At 38.7% G+C, this 22,856-nt stretch overlaps 6 protein-coding genes and 1 long non-coding RNA gene across 11 annotated transcripts; 4 read left to right on the top strand and 3 right to left on the bottom strand.

Moving 5' to 3' along the window:
• The first annotated feature begins 748 nt into the window (after nucleotides 1-748).
• Nucleotides 749-1,994, top strand: Arp6 (Actin-related protein 6). The gene has a single exon (XM_011299751.1). It carries the CDS (start codon nucleotides 770-772, stop codon nucleotides 1,940-1,942), a length of 1,173 nt encoding a protein of 390 aa, XP_011298053.1. The 5' UTR covers nucleotides 749-769; the 3' UTR covers nucleotides 1,943-1,994.
• A 68-nt stretch (nucleotides 1,995-2,062) lies between these two features.
• LOC105263505 (Bardet-Biedl syndrome 2 protein homolog) lies at nucleotides 2,063-4,996 on the bottom strand. The gene is made up of 10 exons (XM_011299752.1): nucleotides 4,766-4,996; nucleotides 4,559-4,678; nucleotides 4,116-4,304; nucleotides 3,871-4,053; nucleotides 3,590-3,812; nucleotides 3,142-3,521; nucleotides 2,955-3,059; nucleotides 2,579-2,891; nucleotides 2,254-2,508; nucleotides 2,063-2,196 (listed from the first exon to the last, which is right to left on the bottom strand). The coding sequence occupies exons 1-10, from the start codon at nucleotides 4,994-4,996 to the stop codon at nucleotides 2,102-2,104; spliced, it is 2,094 nt and encodes a 697-aa protein (XP_011298054.1). The 3' UTR covers nucleotides 2,063-2,101.
• A 112-nt stretch (nucleotides 4,997-5,108) lies between these two features.
• On the bottom strand, nucleotides 5,109-6,420 carry EMC10 (ER membrane protein complex subunit 10). Its single transcript, XM_011299750.1, has 4 exons — nucleotides 6,133-6,420; nucleotides 5,733-5,996; nucleotides 5,397-5,663; nucleotides 5,109-5,321 (listed from the first exon to the last, which is right to left on the bottom strand). The coding sequence occupies exons 1-4, from the start codon at nucleotides 6,187-6,189 to the stop codon at nucleotides 5,226-5,228; spliced, it is 684 nt and encodes a 227-aa protein (XP_011298052.1). The 5' UTR covers nucleotides 6,190-6,420; the 3' UTR covers nucleotides 5,109-5,225.
• Nucleotides 6,421-6,515: 95 nt separating this feature from the next.
• Nucleotides 6,516-8,187, top strand: epsilonCOP (coatomer subunit epsilon). The gene is made up of 3 exons (XM_011299749.1): nucleotides 6,516-6,711; nucleotides 7,054-7,539; nucleotides 7,631-8,187. The coding sequence occupies exons 1-3, from the start codon at nucleotides 6,610-6,612 to the stop codon at nucleotides 7,937-7,939; spliced, it is 897 nt and encodes a 298-aa protein (XP_011298051.1). The 5' UTR covers nucleotides 6,516-6,609; the 3' UTR covers nucleotides 7,940-8,187.
• A 66-nt stretch (nucleotides 8,188-8,253) lies between these two features.
• Nucleotides 8,254-10,298, top strand: Naxd (NAD(P)HX dehydratase). Of its 2 annotated transcripts, XM_011299743.1 has the most exons (4): nucleotides 8,254-8,675; nucleotides 8,742-8,929; nucleotides 8,990-9,782; nucleotides 10,085-10,298. In XM_011299743.1, the coding sequence occupies exons 2-4, from the start codon at nucleotides 8,779-8,781 to the stop codon at nucleotides 10,131-10,133; spliced, it is 993 nt and encodes a 330-aa protein (XP_011298045.1). In that variant the 5' UTR covers nucleotides 8,254-8,675; nucleotides 8,742-8,778; the 3' UTR covers nucleotides 10,134-10,298. The 2 variants fall into 2 exon arrangements, with proteins under 2 accessions (XP_011298045.1, XP_011298044.1); XM_011299742.1 differs by having other exon boundaries at nucleotides 8,254-8,929.
• On the bottom strand, nucleotides 10,192-21,423 carry NKCC (sodium potassium chloride cotransporter). Of its 4 annotated transcripts, none has more exons than XM_011299745.1 (16): nucleotides 21,365-21,423; nucleotides 16,305-16,439; nucleotides 16,184-16,244; nucleotides 15,190-15,439; nucleotides 14,415-14,665; nucleotides 13,876-14,319; nucleotides 13,526-13,757; nucleotides 13,324-13,445; nucleotides 13,041-13,240; nucleotides 12,765-12,912; nucleotides 12,251-12,492; nucleotides 11,652-11,969; nucleotides 11,471-11,574; nucleotides 11,178-11,292; nucleotides 10,837-11,097; nucleotides 10,192-10,775 (listed from the first exon to the last, which is right to left on the bottom strand). In XM_011299745.1, the coding sequence occupies exons 2-16, from the start codon at nucleotides 16,427-16,429 to the stop codon at nucleotides 10,640-10,642; spliced, it is 3,009 nt and encodes a 1,002-aa protein (XP_011298047.1). In that variant the 5' UTR covers nucleotides 16,430-16,439; nucleotides 21,365-21,423; the 3' UTR covers nucleotides 10,192-10,639. The 4 variants fall into 4 exon arrangements, with proteins under 4 accessions (XP_011298047.1, XP_011298046.1, XP_011298049.1 ...); XM_011299744.1 differs by lacking the exon at nucleotides 21,365-21,423 and adding an exon at nucleotides 19,750-19,838; XM_011299747.1 differs by lacking the exon at nucleotides 21,365-21,423 and adding an exon at nucleotides 18,799-19,067.
• LOC105263501 (uncharacterized) lies at nucleotides 19,539-21,357 on the top strand. The gene is made up of 5 exons (XR_891901.1): nucleotides 19,539-19,686; nucleotides 19,747-20,074; nucleotides 20,337-20,583; nucleotides 20,675-20,798; nucleotides 20,882-21,357. It is a non-coding gene; the product is annotated as an uncharacterized lncRNA (long non-coding RNA).
• Nucleotides 21,424-22,856: the final 1,433 nt, after the last annotated feature.

Genomic DNA, 22,856 nt, shown 5'->3' with positions numbered 1-22,856 from the left:
AATTTTCAATTTCACAGGATATCTTTCCGCTTTTCAAAAATTCAGTGTTTAAACAATATTTAGATTGATTAGCCAATTAAAAAAAGTTAAAATTGAAATTATTTTAAAAAAAAAAGTACAACGGCGGTATCGAACCCCGGCTGTCGGCGTGGTAGGCAAGCACGTTACCATTGAGACAACGCGCTCATTTAAAAATATAAATTCATTAGTGGTATATATTCAACATATTGAATAATTTTTTTCATTGAAATTCCACAAGATCTGACTTCTCCCTTCCGCTCGTTCGACAGTCAGCTAAATTTTAGACGGACACCCCAGCATTGCGTGTTGCGCCCTCCCTCTCGTGGGGTGCAGTACTCCCATGCAGCTGGGGTCACTCAAACCCCCAGAATTGAGCCTCCACTTTACTCAATCCTCTTTGTTCTGACCTATCCGCTACAGTAAGGTTTCAGCGCGGGTTCAACATGAATCCTGATAGTTCCTGAGAATTCCTCACCTTTTTCCCCCATTTAACCATTAACTCCTTTCCAAAATCAATGAACAATTACTACTAGCGTCCTATAAGTTTATCTTTTTTATGTTCTGTCCTTGGAATTATCGTTTGTCAACCAACGAGTGCAATAATGCCGAAATGAAAATTTGGAGGTTATCAATTGTTGCTTACGCCGGTTGACAGTGGCTAATTGTTTGTATGTAAACACAGATTATAGAAAGACAAATTCACTTTTACATTCAACATATGAAGAGTTCGATCAGTAAACAAGGGAATATGGCATTCGTGCTTGATAATGGAGCTTATACCATCAAAGCTGGATTTTCCAACGGTCCTCCTCAGATAATTCCAAACTGTATAATGAAAGCGAAGAGTGAACGTCGTCGTCCCTTCATTGGCAATCAGATAGAGGACTGTCGTGATGCCTCAGGTCTGTTCTACATGCTGCCATACCAGAAAGGATATCTCGTCAACTGGGACGTCCAAAAAACAGTGTGGGATTACATATTCTCCAAGGACTGCCTATCAACTTCGCTGAACAACTGTCCAACAATAATAACAGAGCCTCCCTTCAATTTTGCTCCAATCCAGGAGGCAATGGTGGAGATATTCTTCGAGGAATACGAGTGTCCAAGTCTTCTGCTGGTCAATGCATCAAGTCTCTCTCAGTACCATTATAAATTCCTGCACCCTGAGACAAAAGCATGTCTTGTAGTGGATTCTGGTTACAGCTTCACGCATATTGTTCCTTACGTCAACGGCGTCAAGGTAAAGGAAGGAATCAGGAGAGTCGACGTCGGGGGTAAACTTCTCACTAATCATCTCAAAGAAATAATCTCCTATCGTCAGTTGCACGTCATGGACGAGACTTACGTCATCAATCAGGTGAAGGAGGATTCGTGCTTCGTTTCTCAGGACTTCTTCAAGGACATGGAGAGAGCCAAGACCAAAGTGGAGAGTAATCCTGTCGTTAAGGATTACGTTCTGCCTGATTACACATCTTTGAGGCGGGGATTTCTCAAGGATCCAGAGCCCCAGAGTGAACACCAAACGCTCAGACTCAATAATGAACGATTCGCTATTCCTGAGATTCTTTTTAATCCCTCGGACGTTGGGATCAGGCAAATGGGAATCCCAGAGGCCATCGTCGATTCTATCAAAGCCTGTGAGGAAGAAACCTGGCCACATCTTCTGGCGAATATCGTTCTTACTGGGGGTAATTGCAAGTTCAGTGGATTCCACGAGAGAGTTTACAAAGATCTCAGGAGTTTGTCCCCTGATGAGTTCAAGATTAATGTCAATTTCCCAGAGAATCCGGAAAGTTATGCCTGGGAGGGAGGAAAATTATTCGCTGGGGATTCGTCAATGAAGACTTTTTTATCAACCAGGGAGGAGTATGAGGAGGAAGGACCTGGTTTTTGCTGCGACAAGTTCAGTGGCTGTATGTAGATTTAATACGATTTTATAGAGATTAAAATTTTTACATAAAAAGTTGTAATTATTTTATGCATTTTTTCTTTATTTCTGGGGATGTTACTCAAAATCGTAATCAATGGTTTCTAATTTTACCCGTCAAAAAGTATTAAAAATGATCTTTTAAGGAAATTATTAACCATTTTGTAAAGCTAGAATTAGTGCTTTGGAGTCTTCATCTTGGATAGCTGTTCTGCATCGAGCCACTGCATTCGTCGATGCTCTGCCAACTGTAATTAGTGCTCCATCATTGAAGAGAATGCAAAAATTCTATAGACAATCATTACCTCGTAATCGTGCGGCATAACGAACTCCAACATTGAGTTCCTTCAGAGTGGCTGATAATTCTTTACTACTGTTCATGCGAATTTCGTGCTCCCTCATCAGGTCACTGTTGATTGTCTTCAACTGATGGAGACGTTTCCTCATTCCCTCCACGTCCTCTAGAATCCTAGCATCTTCGAATCTTATCACAAGGTTCTTCAAGAGAGTGGATCCACCAGCCGCATCAGCTTGAAGTCGTGCTTCCACTTCTCTCAAGCCTAAAATCAAGAGGGTAAGAATTTTAAACAATTGTAAATAACGAGAAATGGTTTTAAAAATTGTTTGTACCTTTAACTCGTTCTAAAGCTGTACTTAATTTGCGTTCCTCAGATGGAAATCTCGCCTCTGAGGTGAGTTCTTGAATTCCCAGGTACATTGCCAGTGATTGAATTATATCACCAGCGAAACTCGGGTCCTCGCTTTGGATGCTAGCTCTACCGTCTGCACTTGCACGCAGGCAGTGAATTTTATTATCCCTCATGCCCCTCAACCAGACCTCGATGAATCTAGCCCCAGGGCCATCCTCATCCACTTCTAATTCCTCTGATAGCAACAGACTCTGGTTCAACCACAGAGCAACTCGTTGAGGTCTCTCTACAATCTTCAAAAAATCATCAATTATTTTTATAATAATCCCATTATTTATTCATAATGTTCTGCTTACTTCGAAGATAACTCCACAACTTCTCAATTCTTCAGATACAGTCGCTGGTTTTGGAATTATTTCGTACATACAAAATCTTGGGAGTTGGTGCATCACTTCGATCACCTGGAAATTATAAAAAAAAATTTTTCGTATCACACCTTTTGATACTTCAATGAAGAATCCATCAATTAATTGCTTCAGTTACCTGAAATAAATCCGTGTTATCAGTCCCCAAGCAAACTTTAACGTGCAAGTCGACAACGGAATTCTTAGACGGTCTTAGTTCAATCTCCAGCTCTCCAACCGGTCTTCTAGGATGTGCCACAAGTGTTTCCCCATCGAAGACTCCCTCCGCGAAAACAATAGCACAATGTATAAGTAATCCTGGACCAGAGGCTAGAGCGAGTCTCGCAGCTCCACGTCCAGCAAAGAGACTTGTCAATAATTTCGTTGTCAGATGACTCTGAAATGGAGCACCACGATGTCGCATCTCTGTTAAGAGGGTTTGCCTCCTCGCCAGAAGTTTTCTCATGAGTTCTCCAGGCTCTGGAGTCTCCACTATCGATCCTGATGCATATCCCCGCACTGGGAATTCCCAAAATCCAATTTCCTCAATTAATTTCTATGGTATTTCATGGAAACATTTCCTTTACCTTCTCCAGCTATTGAGACTATCACCAAATCAGGTATTCCAGTTCTCCTGTAATCAGCCTCAACGAGACCAGCGATTCCAGCAGTCATTTGAATCTTGAATAAAACATCTCCATTTATGCAGGACCTCGCGTCGACTTTGCCACTGCTCCATCCGGTTACCAACTCATTGGTTCCATCACCGTTGACGTCATAGCTTCGTACAGAAATGACTTTGTGCTTCGACTGGACAAAAATCAAAAACAACATTTAATAAAATCCCGACAGAAACAATGAGACATACTTTAATTCTCCAGAGCCTCTGTCCTCTCTCGTAGATCCCAACGATTCCATTTGCAACGACATATGCAAATTGTCTACCAGGAAGAGGTACGAGAGCTGTTACAGGTCCAGTCTCTTTGGTCTCCCAGAGAACCGAGTCCTCTTTCAACGCTTTAATCTCGCAATCTTCAGTCCCAGCCAATAACTGATGATGGAGTAATCTTTATTAGTTAGATTAAACTAGAATAGATGGATATTTATGAGTACCTCGTTTTCTCCGTCACCGTCGAAATCGAGAACAGCGATCGATCGAACAATGTCACCCATGACTGTCCAGTACACCTCATTACCTTCAGAATCCAATACTGTTATCGAACAATTACCACCAATTATTGCTACCTGATTTGGGAGCCAACTGAGTTTGCCAATTGTCATTGAAAAAGCTCCATCAGATACCTAAAAAAATTGTCTTGTACTCCCCAACAAGAATCTCGTACCTGATCTACGATTTTTTTGGAGTGGAAAAATTACTTATTTGTAAAATGATTTTAAATCATTTTTTAAATCGAATAAAAATGAAAACAGTGTATTATAACAGGCTAGAGTATATCAGTTGAAACAGAAAAAAAAAAATTATTTTCCCTCCCCAAAAAACATAGATCAGACCCTTTGGATTTTTTTTTTTGCATTTTTTAAACGAAAATTTTTACCTCTTTGTAAAATAAATCGGTATTATCCTCGACCTGATACGCCAGAACATGTGTAACAGTCCCAATGAGTAGAATGTCTCTCTCATCCTCTGTCAAACGACCTGTACATAGAGACATCACCTGGAATGGTCATAAATTTCGGAATTCACTGTTAAAAATTCTGCAACTGCTGTTGCATTTATAAGGAATTTAATAAACTGAAATGACCTGTCGCCCAATTTGCAATTCGGCGATTTCTCCGTTCCACTCGAGTCTCTTCTCCAAATTCTCATGATGACTCTCAGTTATGTCAGTGGGTGGCTGCCTGTGAGGACTATGGACCACAATATTCCCAGCTGAAGTAGCAAACACGAGACAGGCATGAGAACCATCAAATTTGCCGCAGCTAACAAGCGCCGGCTCAAATTTTCTCTGTAAATTCAACGAAAATGCTGCCATTTCCCCGAGGCATTAATGACAACTGTTTTCTGACGAGGTATCACCTGTTTCACCTGCGTTGTCTCAATTATTGATTTTCCTCCACCCTCAGCCCGGAATAAACGTACTCGTGTTTGCATTGAAAAATTTATTGATACAATTCATAAGAAATACGTTGCAATGACGTGAACATAATGAAATGATAGAGGAAATATCGAATAGAATTAATTTTCTAATTATCTGGAGATTATCATTGCCTCTGGCCTCCATTGCCAGCTCCACCTGCTTCGGGATTCGTCGCCGATGACAGAACGAAGAATATCAGAGCAGGAATTATATACATCCACTGCGAAATAAAAAATTCAATCAATGCATAAACAAATAACATTTTCAATTCACGTTAATGCAATAAATGTCTTACGTATTTAGCAAAAAATGATCTGTTGTCTTTGGTTTCTCCTCTCTCCCTGGCTTCTTTCTCACGCTCCAATTTATAAATGTACGAGGCAGTATCAGGTATAGGTCCCCCATCAGGATATCGTACCTGAACACTACTCGTCCACATCGAGGTAGTGGGTGTATCTAGACTACAGGGACCTGGCGAAACCTGAGTTATTGACACTGGATCTGCCCCTGCATCCAGCCAAATCGTGATGATGTCCTCGAGTTCAGTTCCTAATAAATGGCACTGTAAATATAAAGAGATAATAATCAGCTCAACCGTCTAATTATTTTTCCTGAATTATTGCACAATTACCGCAGGTACTGATGTGTAAAGTGTCGTCTCTGCACCCGATGATCCTTTGATCACAGCTTTCAAACGATATTGCCTGGAATTTTGCGCGAGTTTCGTCAAACTATTCACTTGTGAGGGCTGCAGGCCCATTTGACCTATTGTTGAAGCACCTGTTCGGATACTAGTTACTGTGATGTTTCCTCTTTCAGCAAAGTGAGGGACTGGATCATCATTCAGTGCGTGGTACAGCCGAATTTGTAACCAGCCATCATAGTCCAGCTCACTCTGCAATCATAAAATCCATGAATAAAAATAATTGTCATCTCCATGGTAGTGTAATTAAATTGAAATGCCCAGCTTGCGACGTTTTCTCTTGATCTTGTTGGTAACACCAAATCATCATCAAGAAATTTTCACTCACCCCAATGACACATGACAATGCGCAAATCAAAACGACTGACAAGAGCAACGACTTCATGATTACTTCAACAAATCACTCTTTGGTATCTATCACTAATTGCTGCACTAATGGCATGAATATATTAGCTAAAACACTTGAAAATGTGTTTTTCTAACCGCGAGTGGTTTGCATTCAGGACATTATTCTTTACTTGATAATTTCGTAATTTCGTCTGAAGAGGGCCAGACCAAAAAACACTACAGGACAAATCTCAATAAATTATTCTAGCTTTTTCACATTTATATTGACTCATGAGAAAAAAATCATATTGAACAGCTGATAATGCATCTGATCTAGGGGTAAAATTATCAGTGGAAAGGGTAAAATTCCTGGAAGGCTGCTCCAAAATGGTTCCAAAATATGAACCAAACAAGAAACACGTGGAAACTCCAGATAAGTCGAAACGGCTGGAACTGAAACGTCACAGAAGCAGTCAAGATGGCACGTCAGCAGGGTGATGTTGACGAGTTATTTGACGTTAAAAATCACTTCTACATCGGTAATTACCAGCAATGCATCACCGAGGCTCAAAAAGTGAAGGTAATAACCTGTGAAACCAATAAATCCCAAGAAATCTCTATACAAAAACATTAATAACCTCAAACTTCCAAGAATGAGGCTACACCCATGTATTATGCCGCATTGCACATGCTCTCATTACTAATTGTCATTATCTGCCTCTAATTATCATTATCTGAAGAAAAAAATACCATATCATTCCCCATGTCAATAAAAATTGAAAAGTTGTCGGAAGGAAAAATGAATTGTCCAGCCTTATTCTGGAGAGATTGAAGGTGCATAGGGTTCACCTGCAGTATGTCGCATTGCACATGACATTCTCATTGTTTATTCAATAATAATCGATAATTAATTGGTAAACAGCCCTCATCGTCGGATGTAGCCCTGGAGAGGGACGTTTTCCTTTACCGTGCGTACATCGCCCAGAGGAAATTTCGAGTTGTCCTGGATGAGATAAATAACTCATCACCAGTCAATCTCCAACCTCTCAAGCTGTTGGCTGAGTACTTTGCGACTCCTGGAAAACGAGATGCTATTCTCAATGAGCTGGATAAGAATTCTGGTAATTTTGGAGATAACCACAATGGAATGATCGTCGCTGCGACTATTTATTACCACGAGAAGAATCTGGAGTCAGCCCTGAGGGTTTTGCACAGCGCTGAGAATCTCGAGTGCATGGCCCTCACTCTTCAGATTTATTTGAAGATGGACAGGTTGGATCTTGCCAGGAAGGAGCTCAAAGCCATGCAGGAGAAGGATGATGATGCTACGTTGACTCAACTTGCTCAGGCCTGGGTTAACATCAGCAGTGGAGGTGACAAACTCCAGGATGCTTATTATATCTTCCAGGTTTGTTAACAAATTGGTAGCATTGGAGATTTTTATTATTTCCATTTTTTTTCGACTAAATGCGTAATTCACGGTTCACAATGCTCCTCAGGAAATGATTGACAAACACTCCAGCACGAGTATGCTACTAAATGGCCAAGCAACTTGTTTCATTGGTCAAGCTAAATACGAAGAGGCGGAAACAGCCCTTCAAGAATCCCTCGACAAGGACAGCAATAACCCTGACACTCTAATCAATATGATTGTTCTGTCACAGCACATGGGAAAGCCCCCAGAGGTTGCCAACCGGTACTTGAGTCAGCTCAAGGATTCAAATCTTGAACATCCATTTGTCAAGGAGTATCTCCAGAAAGAAATTGAATTCCAGAGGTTGAAGAATCAGTACTCCCTCTCAGCATAAATCCCCTTTCCCCAAATTGTCTCATTCGATTGAAAAAAAAAACGAGTAGAGTATGGGGCATTCCATTATTAAAATTACAGATCACAACAGTGTTGCTGCCATTTTGTAATTGAACATTTATAAGAGACTAATGAGTAATTGATTCACTGGAAATATTTCCTATACTTTTAGTACGTTTATCTCATTATATTACCATTATAATATATTATAGTTACAATTTCAAATAAAGAGGAGAAAGTATTCGAGAATTTTTTTATCTTTTTATTGACTTTTCATATTTTTACATCTCACTGTTATTTCACAATGTTTAAATTGCATTTGTATATTATCGATCGAATGAGTTCAATAACTTCGTCTGCAAATCAGTGTTTGAGAAATAGGTATTTATAAAATAACAACTCCGCGGTTCCCCAAATATTATGACAATCACGCGAAAACATCAAAAGATAAACACCACATAGAACCCTGACATTGGCTCACCTCTGACGTTGCATTCCGGCGCTCCAGTCAGCTGTTTTGACCCGTCATTGCTTCCCCATTCAAAACAAACATCAAAAATATTCCTGGAACTCACAATCATCTATTTCTCCGAAAAATCTGCCAGTGAATGACCGGAAAACTCAAAATTTTTGTTCATTGCATGCTGAGGTCAACTAAAGATTTGGAAATCCTGACAATTTAGAAAATCAAAAAAATTTGTAGAAGCAGAATAAACATAACCTCGAGGATTATCTAGGTATTATACATTTGATTCCTCTAATGATCCCCAGATGTTCCTCCCATTAGCTTCATTTATCTCCAGAACCCCTAAAAAATTCGGAAACCCCAAGCGCCCCGTCATGTCAGCCCAGATATCTTTAGACGAGCGGATGTTAAAATCCGTCCGAAGAATAGTTCCATCCTTGAGTACAACGAAATATAAAGGTCAGGATGGTAGGATTGCGATCGTTGGAGGGAGCACAGAGTACACAGGAGCGCCGTTTTTCGCAGGTGAGAATAAAAATTCAGTAGAAATTTTTGTAGCACAGAACTTGCCATTTTTCTCTGCAGGAATGAGTGCCTTCAGAACAGGAGCAGACCTGGTGCACATTTTCTGTACAAAAGACGCCGGTGGTCCGATAAAATCCTTCAGCCCAGATCCCATTGTTCACCCGATCCTGGACCACCACGACGCGATAAGACAGATAAAACTCTGGCTGGACAGGCTGCACGTGATCTTGATAGGGCCAGGTCTGGGTCGTGACGAGAAGATTTTCAAGACAGTGTCAGAGTTGATTGGTATCTGCAGAGATCTCAAGAAACCATTGATAATCGACGCAGACGGTCTGTACCTCATTTCTCAGAAGCCTGAATTGGTCAAGGACTACCCAGGACTTATCCTGACACCAAATGCCATGGAGTTCAGTCGTCTGATGAAGGCCTTTCTGGATAGAACAGTCCAGCCAGTTCCAGTGGTGAAGATCTCAGAGTTGAAGCACCTGGCGGATTCCATCGGGAAAAACGTCGTGATCCTGAATAAAGGGGCGAAGGATACGATTGTTGATGGCCATAAGGGAACGGAAGCTCTCTGTTGCGCTATTTCTGGATCAGGGAGACGATGTGGCGGCCAGGGGGACCTTTTGGCTGGTGCTCTGGCTGTATTCTGGTGGTGGGGTATCACTGCTGGCCCCAGTGAAATGGCACTCTCAGCTCCCATGACAGCTGCCTACGCAGCATCGAGACTAACCAGAGAATGCAATGCTGCTGCCTTCAAAGAGAAGGGAAGAAGCATGCTGACGACTGATATGATTGAACATATACAACCAGTCTTCAACAGACTCTTTGAACCTCCGATCAACAACAAGTGAGATGTTGTGAGATGTTGATGGCTCGTGTGAATTATTACTCCGATCCAATTGGTCCTCTCAAAGCCACATTTGTTGTTTTTTTTTTTTTAGTCTGAGGATATTTTTGTGGGATTAGTTTTTAAACCCCATCAATCGAATTCAATATCGTACTGCGAAATAATTAAAAGTCCCACCAAAATATCTTTCTACGATTTTTCAGAATCAATTTGTTATTTGCGAATGTGAATTTCGCCGACTTTTATACCCCATGCTGATTGTTGAGTAAATATTTTTCACTGTTGCTGAATTTTATTTTTAGATCCCTCTCCCTGAGCGGACGAATACGCATGAAGAGTTCTGACACTTGAGATTGAGATTTGAGGCGTGAGATTTCTCGGAGAAGAAAAAAACGAAGACACAAGAGTATTTAAATTTCGTATTTTATCTTATTCAATTAATAAGTGATTCATTGCCTACAGAAACGGATATACATTTAGAAAATAATAAATACTGTCGTGTTGCATTTTAAGTAATCGTATAGTTACAGATTATGGATTGAACTTGAGTTCGATTACGTCTACAGCTGCTCAATGAGCTTTTCATTAAGTATATACACATGTTTTCGTCTAAATAACTGGATATTTAGGGATTGAAATAAATATGGGAGATGATTTAAGGGTATATATTGGAGGCATTGACGGTAAAAATACTGTGGGAGTTCTGAGGGTGAGAGAGCAGCACTGGGTTTTTCATTACCCATGAAACATTTTTTCTCTGGTGTCGATTTGTTGCTCATTTTTCTATTAATTATCGACACATTCATCGGGAAATTATGAGATTATTCGTACGTATGACTGCATCGTGTATTACATGACTACGAATAGAATGTTAAGACGGATGCCTGATTTCCTCGGATGAGGAGAGTCGGCGGCATATCGGCGGTCAGGGCCTCCAGCCACGCCATGTAAAGTGGTGCCGAGACTGCCCCCTTCCTCGGCATCGGGAGAGACCTGCAGATCATTTTTTTTTTTTGTTCAAATCATTCAGAGATCATCAATTAAATTTTCTTACATCACGACTAATGTCGATTGACTAGAGTTTTCCAAGAGCAGTTCCCTAAGACGCAGCTGTCGATACGTCTTATCCCTCAGTGTCTGCAGTTCCAATTCTGTTATCAGACAGTCTGGGGAGCCATTCGATTCGTTTTTACGGAAATCAGCGACGAGCTTGTCGAAGAACTCCTGAGTTTCCGGTTTCGGCCGAACGCTGATGTCATCCACCATTTTCAAGCTCTCGTACTTAATCCGAAATTTAGCCATGATTTCTGCCATTCTGGAGGATGAAAAAAATATTTAATTATCGGTGAGTGGATGAAGTTGTATTTGTGAGAATTATGATGGAATTAATCTCACTCTTTCTCCTGTGCTCCAATTTCCTGTTTGTGATTCGCTAGGGCAAATATCCTCATCTTGCAATGCTCCCAATTTGTCCTTGTACTGATGATGTATGGTAATAGGATCGTTAATCCTGGAAATTGAGAGGTCTACCACTTAAAAATGAGTTTGAAACCCTCACCAATTGATTCAGTAGCAAAGCGATGAGATATAATTGGTATAATAGCCACAAAAATATCTAGAAATACATGAAAAAATTTACCCCACCACTTTGCTACTGAATTCACCTGAGTTTTTCGTTAACGAATTACCTCCATCATCGTACAACCACCAGACATCAATGACACCGCGCTTATGCTTCTTTGTGAAAACAGTCATGTACTCCGGTTGTGAAATCGTGCCAATTTTCCTCTCACTGTGATAATCAGAAACAAAAAAAAAATCAGTCCAACGAATTCACTACAAATTAATTAAAATAATTAAAAAACTTACTACAACATTTTATCGGCTGCATGTTTCTTTTTGAATTTCAAATGATCCCTGGCACTGAAGTGCGTGGGAGATTCCCTGGCGATGGAAGAGGGACTATCAACCCCAACATACTGAGTACCAATTGTCGGTACACTCTGAACCCTCGGCATAATGCTGCTCATTGATAAATCACTGTCTGCGTGCATCAACGTATTTCCAGCAAGATCGTAACTACTCTGCATCAGGTGCTCCTCATCGATATGATTAGAGATAACCGATGAATCCAATCCATTTGGTACACGCAGCATAGCAACTGCCAGTTTTTGATCGAATGCAGTACTGCAAACAATTACTTGATTATTACTCATATTTCCCTCTCATCTATCATTGCGATTGAACGCAACGAAGTGAGATGATTAATCATATCAATTAGTTAAGTAATTGAAATAAATATTGAATATCGACATAAAAACGCGTTTCATTCGCCCCAGACGATGAATTGAATGCATTATCTCAATGGATTCGTCTTCTAGTTGATTTATCGGAAAAAAAAAATTTTGCAATGAGCAATGAAGAATGAAGAAGAAAAAACAGAAATCAGTAGAAAACGTAATTCTTACTGGAGGACATTGAAGTACTCATGGAGATCCTTGTAATTACAACTGGCCCAGTGTGTCTTGTAGCCCATTAACACAACATTAGGGGCTAGTTTACCAACCCCTGTTGCTTGCATGAGGGCTGAGGCACCCCTCTCGAAACACAGATCTCCCACGACGTGATAAAATGCCTTGATCCGATGTCTCTGGAGCCACGCATATCCATTTCTCAATCTCACTGATCTTTGCCGATAGGAAAGACGATCCTATTCAAGAAATGCGATTATGTTAAGAGAATAAAAAATTCCCCCGGAGAAAATCGGTGAAATTTTCCCCATGGCTCAATAAATGACAGAACTTGGAAGATAGAAGTTGGAAATATTGTAATTCTGTTGGGCTGTGACTGAAACTTCTGTTTATCCACATAATTATCGCTCAAATTCTCTCTTTCTCTTTTTATATCTCTATATACGCTTTTAGAGCTCGTGTTATCAAGGAGATTCAGAAATTCCGAGTTTATGAGTTTTCAAGAACTTACCGGGCAAACTTCCCCTGCGATTAAGAGGGAATTATTCTTCGTAATGAGATTTGCCAAATGAAGAAGATCTGGACGAGTTCCTGGTGCACCTGACAGGGCGAGAATCTGAGGAGCATAATTCTTCACGTGCTCGTCGATGGAGTTCAGTCTGACCGGAAAATAAAATCATTTTTCTCGTTTTTTCTTATGACTGATAATAGAATAATTCGTAATTAATTCTCTTAGAAGATTATTTATCTTTCAAGTTCAGAGATCCGATTGATTAAAATGGATTACCTGTGGACAACAGATAATGCTGTCTTATAAGTCTGCGCCTGGGTACTATCCCCCCAATTGACATCAGGTTTACGATAAACAACAATGAGATAAAGCGCGAAAATAACGACGAAAGTAATGAGCGCTGTAACCCAGTCGATCAGAAACATGAAGGCCACACAGAGAATAAAGCCAAGTAACGATAACCAGGTGTTGTAATACTGAAAGAAATAACAAATCCATGAAAAACGTCATAATGACACGTGTTAATTCATTTACCAGGAATTTAATTATTTTTGTTTACCTTGAAAGTCGGCCGCCAGCCGAGAGGTCTGATGAGCGCAGCATGAAAGGTGCAGAAGTTTATTAGGGCATACGAGGCTAGATAAAAATTCGAGATAAGCGGTGCCACAGCGTTCAGATTGGCTGAAATAGATGTTATTGTTTTGTCAGTTAAGTTTGCAGAGTTTTTTGCTGAAGATTTCACTCTACTCTGGGATATTCACCGATAAGAAGAAAGCCTGCTGCCACGAAGAAAGTTAGAACGTAGCCGCGATAGGGCTCACCAGCTTTTCCGTAGCCCTTGCTGAAGAATATCAATCCTGGATAAATTCGATCTCGACCTAGGGCCTGAATTAATCTAGGAACTGACAGTAGATTTGTCAGGGCTGTCGACAAAGTTGCTGCGAAACATCCGGCGTAGATTAATGGACCCCAGAGTGACATCATTTGCATGATCTATCAAACATACATTCACTGGTAGTGTCGCGGGTAAATTTCATTGGCAGCCGTATTTTTTTTGGTTTAGGTAGGAGTAAAAAGAGTAAAAAATGTCATGAATTTTTTTTTTACTCACCGAAACACTATTGTGAAGACCGTATTCGCAGTCAATCCCTACGGTGCAATTGATAATGGTCCCATTATCGTAACTACCGTATGCATCACGCACAGCAGCACCTCCAGCAAAAAGCACGAACATGACGTAACTGATCATTGAGATGAGCAGCGCCAAGAGTGTTCCACTAGGAATGCTGCTGGCAGGATCTTTCAGATCTCCAGATATGTTGGCACCGGCTTGAATTCCAGTTACCGATGGAAAGAAGATAGCGAAGACTGAGAAGAAGTCGTAATTCACATTTTCAAAACGACGATAATCAGCTCCCCAATTCGATGCGAAGGTCTCCGCCGAGAATCCAACGAATCCAGCGTTTTCTTGAATGGAACTCCTTGGGCCAACGATCGCACCGATCAGGAAATCGAACATGGCGATGACGATGATGCCAATCAGAAAATTCTGGGCCTGAATAAGTTATTGATTTATCACAATTGATTTAAATCGAGCTGTTCAATTTTTTGAATTATCAATTTTTCATTCTATAGAATTGGATTGCTCACCTTGGACTCCCACTCCATCCCCCCGGCGCAAATTAATATCATAATGAACATTGCGATACATCCGATAATCCTGGTATCTTGTACAGCATTATCTATAATCCCCCCTGTGGGTTTAAGAAGCTCATTCATCGAGTCGCAAAATCCTATGGTGTTCATCGATGCAGCAACAGCATTAGCGAATGCAAATACTATTCCAACGGAGGCCCCAAATTCAGGCCCGAGTGATCGTGATATTATAAAGTAGATTCCGCCTGCGAATTCATAATTATTTGAATTTTTCACGCTAACGAGTGACCGTCAACATCACTAAATTCAGGAATGATTTTAATACACCAGAATAACAATGAAAAATGTTTTCCATGTTTCCGCGAGATAATTTATCGATTACGCTTTGATAATTCGTGTATATCTGATAATTATTTTCAAAGCACCGACATTTCCCTGATAAATAAAAACCGGTCCGATAAATATTGAAGTTGAAAGATAATTCCAGGGGTAACCGTGAGTGAATGTTTACTTATTGTTTATGATATTTCACATCTGGGAAAAATTTCCGTCAATTTTTGGGGTCAGGGCTGAAACTCGACGGTAATTTCCTAATTCCTTTACTCCACAACTGGGAAAAATTCTCTTCGCCCTCGATTGCCCACTAAATAACTTTAATTGACTTCCCCCATAAAATTTATCGGATAAAAAACGACGAGAGGTAAACAACGTCTGGCGTCACAGGACACACCTTAGTCCTAGGAAAGAAAAAAAAAAAAAGGCAACACACCTCCCTTTACTTCGCCATTAGTGCTAATTGCACTGAGACTCAGAGTAGTGATGACACAAACTCCAGCTGATATTCCAATAATAATCATACTCTGGAGGATTCCAGCCTGAGCAACAATCCAAGAGAGTCGTAGAAAGAGCATTACCCCCCAGATGTTCAATAAGCATGGTATAAGCACCCCCTGGATCCACCCCAGTTTAATGCCCCCATGAACAGGGCCAGGAACAACTCCAGCCTCGACATTACCCTCCTGGAACAAAAAATCCGATAAAAAAAAATCTGAAATTGACAGGAAAAAATCAATTCTACTCATCCCAGAGTCTCAGATTCGCCCACAGTAATCTCGTCGTTTTACTGCTTCACAAACTTAATCAAACGCTTGTCCCCATAGTCGATACGAAATTCCCCTTTCACCGGCTTTCTCCTCCTTTACATCCCCCAAATTGAGTGAAATTATTTAATCCCTCCGAAACCTTCCCCCGAAGGAATGGAATTTATTCTCATAAAACCGCCAGCTCTCTCCTGGTTTTCATAGTACCAGAGTAGAATAGAGTCCACACTTAATGTTCATTAATTTATTTACCAATGAAAGGACTCTCTGAATAATTAATTACTCTATTGCATTATTAATTGAAAAATTAGGACAAGTTAAAAATGATTGTCGTTCTTGTTTGGAGAGCTCAAGGTTTCTGATAGAGAGATAGACGTAATAGATTTCCTACGTGCCGTCAATGACGAGATCCAATGAATGAAAGATACCAGTATATGATTACAAGTACATGATCTGTGGTTAATGGAATTACTTTAGTAAATACACACGTATTTACCGGTTAAGTCTGACTAGATCTGGAAATTATTGAGCTCGGTAAACACATGTGCAATCAACCCCTGGGTTGCATTCAAACCGACAGGTTAAATTATTCTCACACGTTAGATTAACACCTTCGGTTGCACCTGAATGTCGTAATTGCTTGGAAAAATACTGAGTACTCACTTTCACGGGGTTTCCATCGTGCAGATCACTCAGGGAGGGCCTCTTTGCTCGCCTGCTAGCTCTGGAAGTTTCAGAAATAGTCAAGTCGGGGTTGGATGGGATTATTTTTTTTTTAATGTACCTGTAGTGGTCCAGACGAGGGACAACGTCCCAGAGTCCGTTGACGTTCAACGTCATGGACATTTTCTTTCCGTTTATGTGAGGAGTCTCATCCTCACCATTTTGACTCTGGAATTTACCCTCCATTCCCACTAGTCTGAAAAATAGAGAGAATCGTTGAATCCCGGGGGAAAATATTTAAAAATTCATTTCATTTTTTTTATTCTTTTATTTTTCAGATTCTCGCTATTTTTGTCACACCATCAGTTTCATATTTTGTAAAAACGAATTGGCGGATTCAAATCGAATCAATTGCTTTTAAATCGATTTTTATTTTATTTATTTACTGGATTATTCTATATTTGATGTTTAGAGTTATATAATAATATAAAATCAGCGATCGTTTTGAAAAGATTATTTATAAAGTGAGAATAATCTTTGAGGGTCTCGGAATCAAACCATTTCTGAATTTATTCAGAATTTTCCAATAAATTCTTAATACGATTTGCTCACTCATTTTACCGGTATTTTCAATGTGAAATTACGAAAGTACAATAAAGAAAAATGAGGGCATACCGGGGAATTTGAATTGAACGGAAATGCAGGGAAAAATGCGACTGTATTATTCTTATTATTCATTTTTAATTAAATCGTGAAGTTATTGAATAAATTTTTAATATTTCTACATCCATTATAATTTCTCGTATATCCCCAAAGTTCAGTAAATATTTAATAGGATTAATTTTTTCATTTACATCGAATGATGTTTATCACACGTGAGGATTATTTATTTTCATATTTTTTATGAAAATAAATGTTCAATCGATTATCCAAAATCGACTCCTTTTTATTTTCCGTCCCTCCAACGATTAGGAGATTATTTCAATTGGAGAACTGTTCGTATCACCCAAGTGACACTGATCGATGGAAAAAATACTCAGGAATTATAATACCCCCGAGGAAGCTCCACGTGCTCTTCCCCACTCAGATCCTACCGAGGAAGTTTTCACATCTCATGTATCGGCCATTTGTGATAACATGTTTCCAAGGGATTGAATCACCCCAACAGGGAAAACATTTTCCTCCAGTAAATAGAGACTAGCACAAGAACTCTTCATGGAGAGTAAAACATCTCAAAGGCTAGGAACAATAAATTCCTATAATTAATACCGAAAAATCAACATTTAACATCATTTAAAAAATCCTCGAAATTTATTCTGTAACACTTTTTATTCATTCCCATAAATTTCAGAGTGAAAGGGCGGTTCAACAAATTTTAGAGCCTCGCTGTAATTTTTTAAATATTTTTTTCGATGTGCAGATGTCGAGATCTTCGTCAGAAGTAAAAAAACATTCTCTGGTTTTTTGAGCAAACCCAGGGATTATTTTTCTGGGTAACGAGAGAAATAAACCGTGGGAATTCACCGTGCAATTTTATTCCCTTTCGGGATATTAATTACCGAAAATTGATGGCTCACCAGGAAGTGACCGTCGGAAAAATGCCACATGAGTGTATCCACTTGATGAATTTGGCATGAGTCCTAAATGCCTTTCGACATGAGTAAACCCGGAGAAAATAGAGAATGCTTCATTCATTGAAAGCTACAATTACTCGGAGGGAGAGGGAAAAATAAAATAGAAGCAAGACCGATTCACGTAACGAGAAAATGGAATTACAGTCTTACAGCTTCTCCAACTGCTGTTTGTTTTCTTTCCTCCAGGAATTTCATTCATGTTTAATTCAACTTCTTCAATTTTTTCACGTCTTTTTTCCCCCAAAAATTTCGATTGCGTGTTTTATCCGACGACTCGTATTCGCAAATTTTAGCACGAATTATCACCCAATGTGGTAATATTTACCAGGTATTGACAGCTCAGTTATATTTCTCGTGTTTTCATTAATGAGTTTAGCATTTTTTTTATTGAATTCTGCTTTGAATGGATATTTTGGAATATCAGATTATTTATGGATCTCTAGTCAGCAGTATTGGCTCCATGAAATTCTGCAAGCTAACCCTCTTGTTGGGAATCTTGTGACCCTCCCTGGAAGGGCGGATGTACATTTCTGATCGTGAAGTGATTCGGAACGGCTTCGTTCCAGACCCACATAGAAATTAATTAACTCTTGCGTCTATTATCTCGCTAGCATCAATTCGGCCATCAATAATCGTTTATCGATCGCTATATCATCACTGATTTATTTGAGACTCGATATTTTAATTAAACCGCTCTCATTAAATCATTCCATTCCCAGCAATTCGAGACTCCGCTACAGAACGTCTCAATCGCATTCCAAAAAATCAATACCAATAATCTAAAATAGTTAATGACCCCTCGCTCTATGCGCCAGCAAGTTTCCAAAATACCCAATCACTGCTTCAATCTAATGCCAACAAATCCAACACGCGAAATCAATTTACAGCGGCTAGCGATCAAAAATCCATAATTTTGTGAAAGAAATTGGGGAATCGAAATGACAGACTCAAAATATCCAGAGAAAAGGATGAAAAAATTACCCAGATGATTGAAAATCTCAGGGTTGGATATTTCCAGAGGAAAAATCAGGGATTCAAGCCCCAGAATATATCGCCAGAGATCTGAATTGATTCCACCATAAACATTCCACCATGTCAACACTTTTTAAAAACTTGTCAAGTTCACACGCACTCAGCTAACTATTCCTGAACTATTCACCGAACAACAAGATAAGTCAACAATTTCGTGAATCTAGAGTGTGGAATTAATAAATTTTTTGTTGATTTTATTTTGAATTTGAAATGGACCGACTATATGATGCGTTGAGATGGAAAAACTGGAAGATCTCGAAAAACTCACGTCCGAATATACTCTAGATTGAACTCCTGTATTTGGCATGGAGGGAAAATCTAGGAGGCATGCGTGATATTTCCCTTTCTCCATAGACACGAGGGGTGGAGTAGACGTCGCGCCAAACGCGTATCCCATTGCAAAATACATGACACACGTGTATCATCCAAACAAAGACAGAAAAAAAATAAGAAAAAAAAAATCTTTATCGATTCAGAAAGATACTCTGCACTTGCCAGATGCAGCAGGGACTTCAGGGTCATTATCATTACTTTATCATTATTTACAAGCGCCATTTTGGCGGTAAAATACATTCAGAGGAACAGATAACTTCGCAAATCAGGCGGCACTGGTTATTGGTATAATAATCATTAAAAAATATAATTAATTTGATTGACATTCAATCATTTTTTGTAGTGATAACGTGAATTTCCATGAAATTATTGAAAATCAATGGAAATCTTTGGTGAAGATGTAGTTAATCGATAAAATGCGATATCGATAAATGTGATTAATAGCGATAATGAATGGGTAATCGAAGTGATTCACGATTTTAATGGGAGAAATGATAACGGCAGGTACAACAATATTTTAATTGAGTGAACGTTAATGATTGTTAATGATAAAATTGATTTCAGTACCTCATCGATAATTTTCTCGCGGCGTTCATCATTTTTGGAGGCGTAAGTGAATTAAGTCATGTGTCACTGACCTACGAAATCATGGAACGAATTGTACACACTTTTTTTTATGTTTAACCGATACTTGCGGTTTGCGTGGATGCGGCTTATCTTTTGGAGCCAAGAAGTCTCGATCGCGTTTGGAGACCGACTATCACTTTTCCAGTTGATTCCTCGCAATATATAGACGGCACATACGAAGGTATATGCTCCCTATGTGTTATCGCACGTTGAAAAAACTACCGCGACAAGCGCCTACGACACTTGCCAGGAAACTACAGCCCAGGTGATACTATTTCACTCCAATCAGAACAATTTCACATTCTCTAATAATATATTATTTAAACAATACCACCTGCTATATGCTATCCCTCAATCGCCATTTGGAAAAAAACTTCCAGAAAATTTTTATTTATTATATTTATTATATTAATATATTGATATTGTATTATTAATTATGGAATTTTTGAAATTTTTCATGGAATTTTTTCTTCGCGCTATTTCTTGCGCTGTTGTTTTTTTTTTTAATCTTCAATTTTCATCTTCAGGTCCCTGGAATTAATCCACTCTGTCACCATTCGTAAAAATGTCAATTCGATTGAGAGCAATTCCCATGAAGTGGAGCAATAAGTTTGCCTATAAGTACCCAGAAATTCTCTTTTTTTAGGGGAAAACACATCGCAAATAATAAATTCCATGAAGGATGAATAACAAATAAAAATTATGTTCTCAGAAATATTTTTCTATACACGATTTATTTCGAAGTACAGAATAAATTCTATTTTTTCCACGGAGGTAACTGTTTAATTAAAATAATTGGGTATTTTTGCCGTGGTTTACGCATGTTGCACAAAATAATATTCATGTATTGTATTCATTTATTCAGTACTGAATGTCACGCCGATTGACAAAAACCTTGGCTTCACGCGAGGACGAGTGCAATGATACGGGATTCCTTGAATTCTCCCGACAGTCTGGATAATTTTTAAGTCATCTCTACATTATTTCACGTAACAACAATTATTCATCCGCCTCTCTTCGTCAGAGAGAATTTTTAATTGAAATTGGAATTATTTCATACTTATAATTGCAGGATTACTGGAGGTGTGTTATTGATGAGTTCCAGAGGACAATGGCCACTAGTGTTTCTAAAAAATTCCCTCGAAGTTATAATTATAATTAATCTTTATGTCAATTGGAATTCATCCAAGTGGCACTGATTGATCCACTGCTCGCGTTTCAATATTTTTAGAGCGATAAAAAATGACGATAAAAAAATATATTCACGGAATTTTTAATATTCTCGAATGATAAACAAAATGTCTGCAGTGGCATGCAAGGAATGAGTGATTTTAGAAAGGAATGTCAAAAGAGTGTTGGCAGAATGAGAAAATTCCGAAATAAATACCGTAGCATTTGCTTTACGGTGAGCGTAACTATCACATTTTTCCAAATAATTTCCTCCACTATAACAATAATTATCGAACAGTCGTAGCTCAGATTATGATGGAATTAACAACACAAATTTCTTTCTGTCACAACAATTTGTTGATAACGACATGATAAAAAGTCTCACCAAATAATCGCGAAATGCGGATATAGAAATGGTTCAGCGCCTAAACCCGGTGGTTTCACAGCGTTAAATGATAAGCATCATCGCCAAATCACAAGTATATATACCCCATTCTGAATTAACGACCCCCATGTACCACTATTGAGTTAGTTAACCCGATGAACTTGAATACAAGCAATGAGAATGATCTAGCTCACACACCCTCGTGTATCATCAGCTAATTAATTGATGCTGTCACAAGATTTCCGTAATAACATTATTTTTTCTGATGACACTCCCATGAATTGCCAACCATGATAAAAATCATGATAAAAATCATGATAAAAATCATGAATTTTTTTCCCTCAATCAATGAATTCCTGATTATTTTTGTCTATTTTTTACTCCAGGATCATGGGAATTGATAATTTTCTTAAAATGTTCTTGCTTTATCCGGTAATTCGGACTCATTGAGTTCGTTGAGTGAATTGTCAAAAATAAAATTGCTGGAAAGTATCAGATATTCTACTGTTTGCGGCTGGAGGATTCAATTGATGACCAAGATACAACCAGACAAAACTGCGTCAGTCAACCAATCTTCAAGTCTTTAGTCTTACTAACGAAGTATGTACATTGATTCATCTACAGATACATAAGAAATTATATTGCGTAAATCATCGACGACGAGAGAAGGATGCAGGGAAAAATTTCTGATGGAATTGTTCTGCTGTCGCCACATGTTCTTCATGGTTTGCATCTTACCTATTTTTTATCAGGCCCAAACAACTGACTCGATCTTTCTCTCCAAATTATTTAATCCATAAAAAAGTTATGACAGCTTATAATAGTTATCGTGACAGGAATAATAGAAAAATGCACTATAAACCCTGGAATTTTCACCAGATTCTTTTATAATTATTGCATGCAAATTGCCTGGCCGGAATTCCTGATGTAAAAAATGATAATTTTGAGTATTTAGTTGAAATTTTTTGACCTTCTCTTGTCAGGACTTGATTTCTACGCATCAGAAATTGCACTATTAAATTGATTTATTCCACAACCGGTCTATAATCTGTCTAGTAATACGTGTTAGATTAATTGTTAAGTCTGTGATGCCCATTTAAAAATTTTTCTTTCTAAATTCTGACATTTCACAATCGGAAAATTCTTCTTTATCTTTCATAGTTTTACTGCTCGGGTAATTTAGAAAATTAAATAGATAATAGCAATGAGGACACCGGATTTGGGTCTCGAAAAAATTCCACACATCAATTTTCGGAACCGTAATACTAAATCAGAACTTGGAATGTCCAATGAATTACTCATGAATTCATTAGAATTTTCCGAGTATTCATATAGGGTTGTTCATAACACTCTGAGTCATGAATAATACTCAATATTTATTCATTCGATATTTACATTATTAGGAATTTATTATTCCAAGAATCGCTTATCGTGATTTCATGAAATACCTCATCAGGTAATTCCATAATTTTTGTTTATACTCAGATCATAA

This window comes from Fopius arisanus, unplaced genomic scaffold, assembly GCF_000806365.1.
Source record: "Fopius arisanus strain USDA-PBARC FA_bdor unplaced genomic scaffold, ASM80636v1 scaffold00015, whole genome shotgun sequence".
Taxonomy (NCBI): Eukaryota; Metazoa; Arthropoda; class Insecta; order Hymenoptera; family Braconidae; genus Fopius; species Fopius arisanus.
Note: the sequence above shows the minus strand (reverse complement) of the source record. Positions and strands in the feature narration are given on the sequence as shown.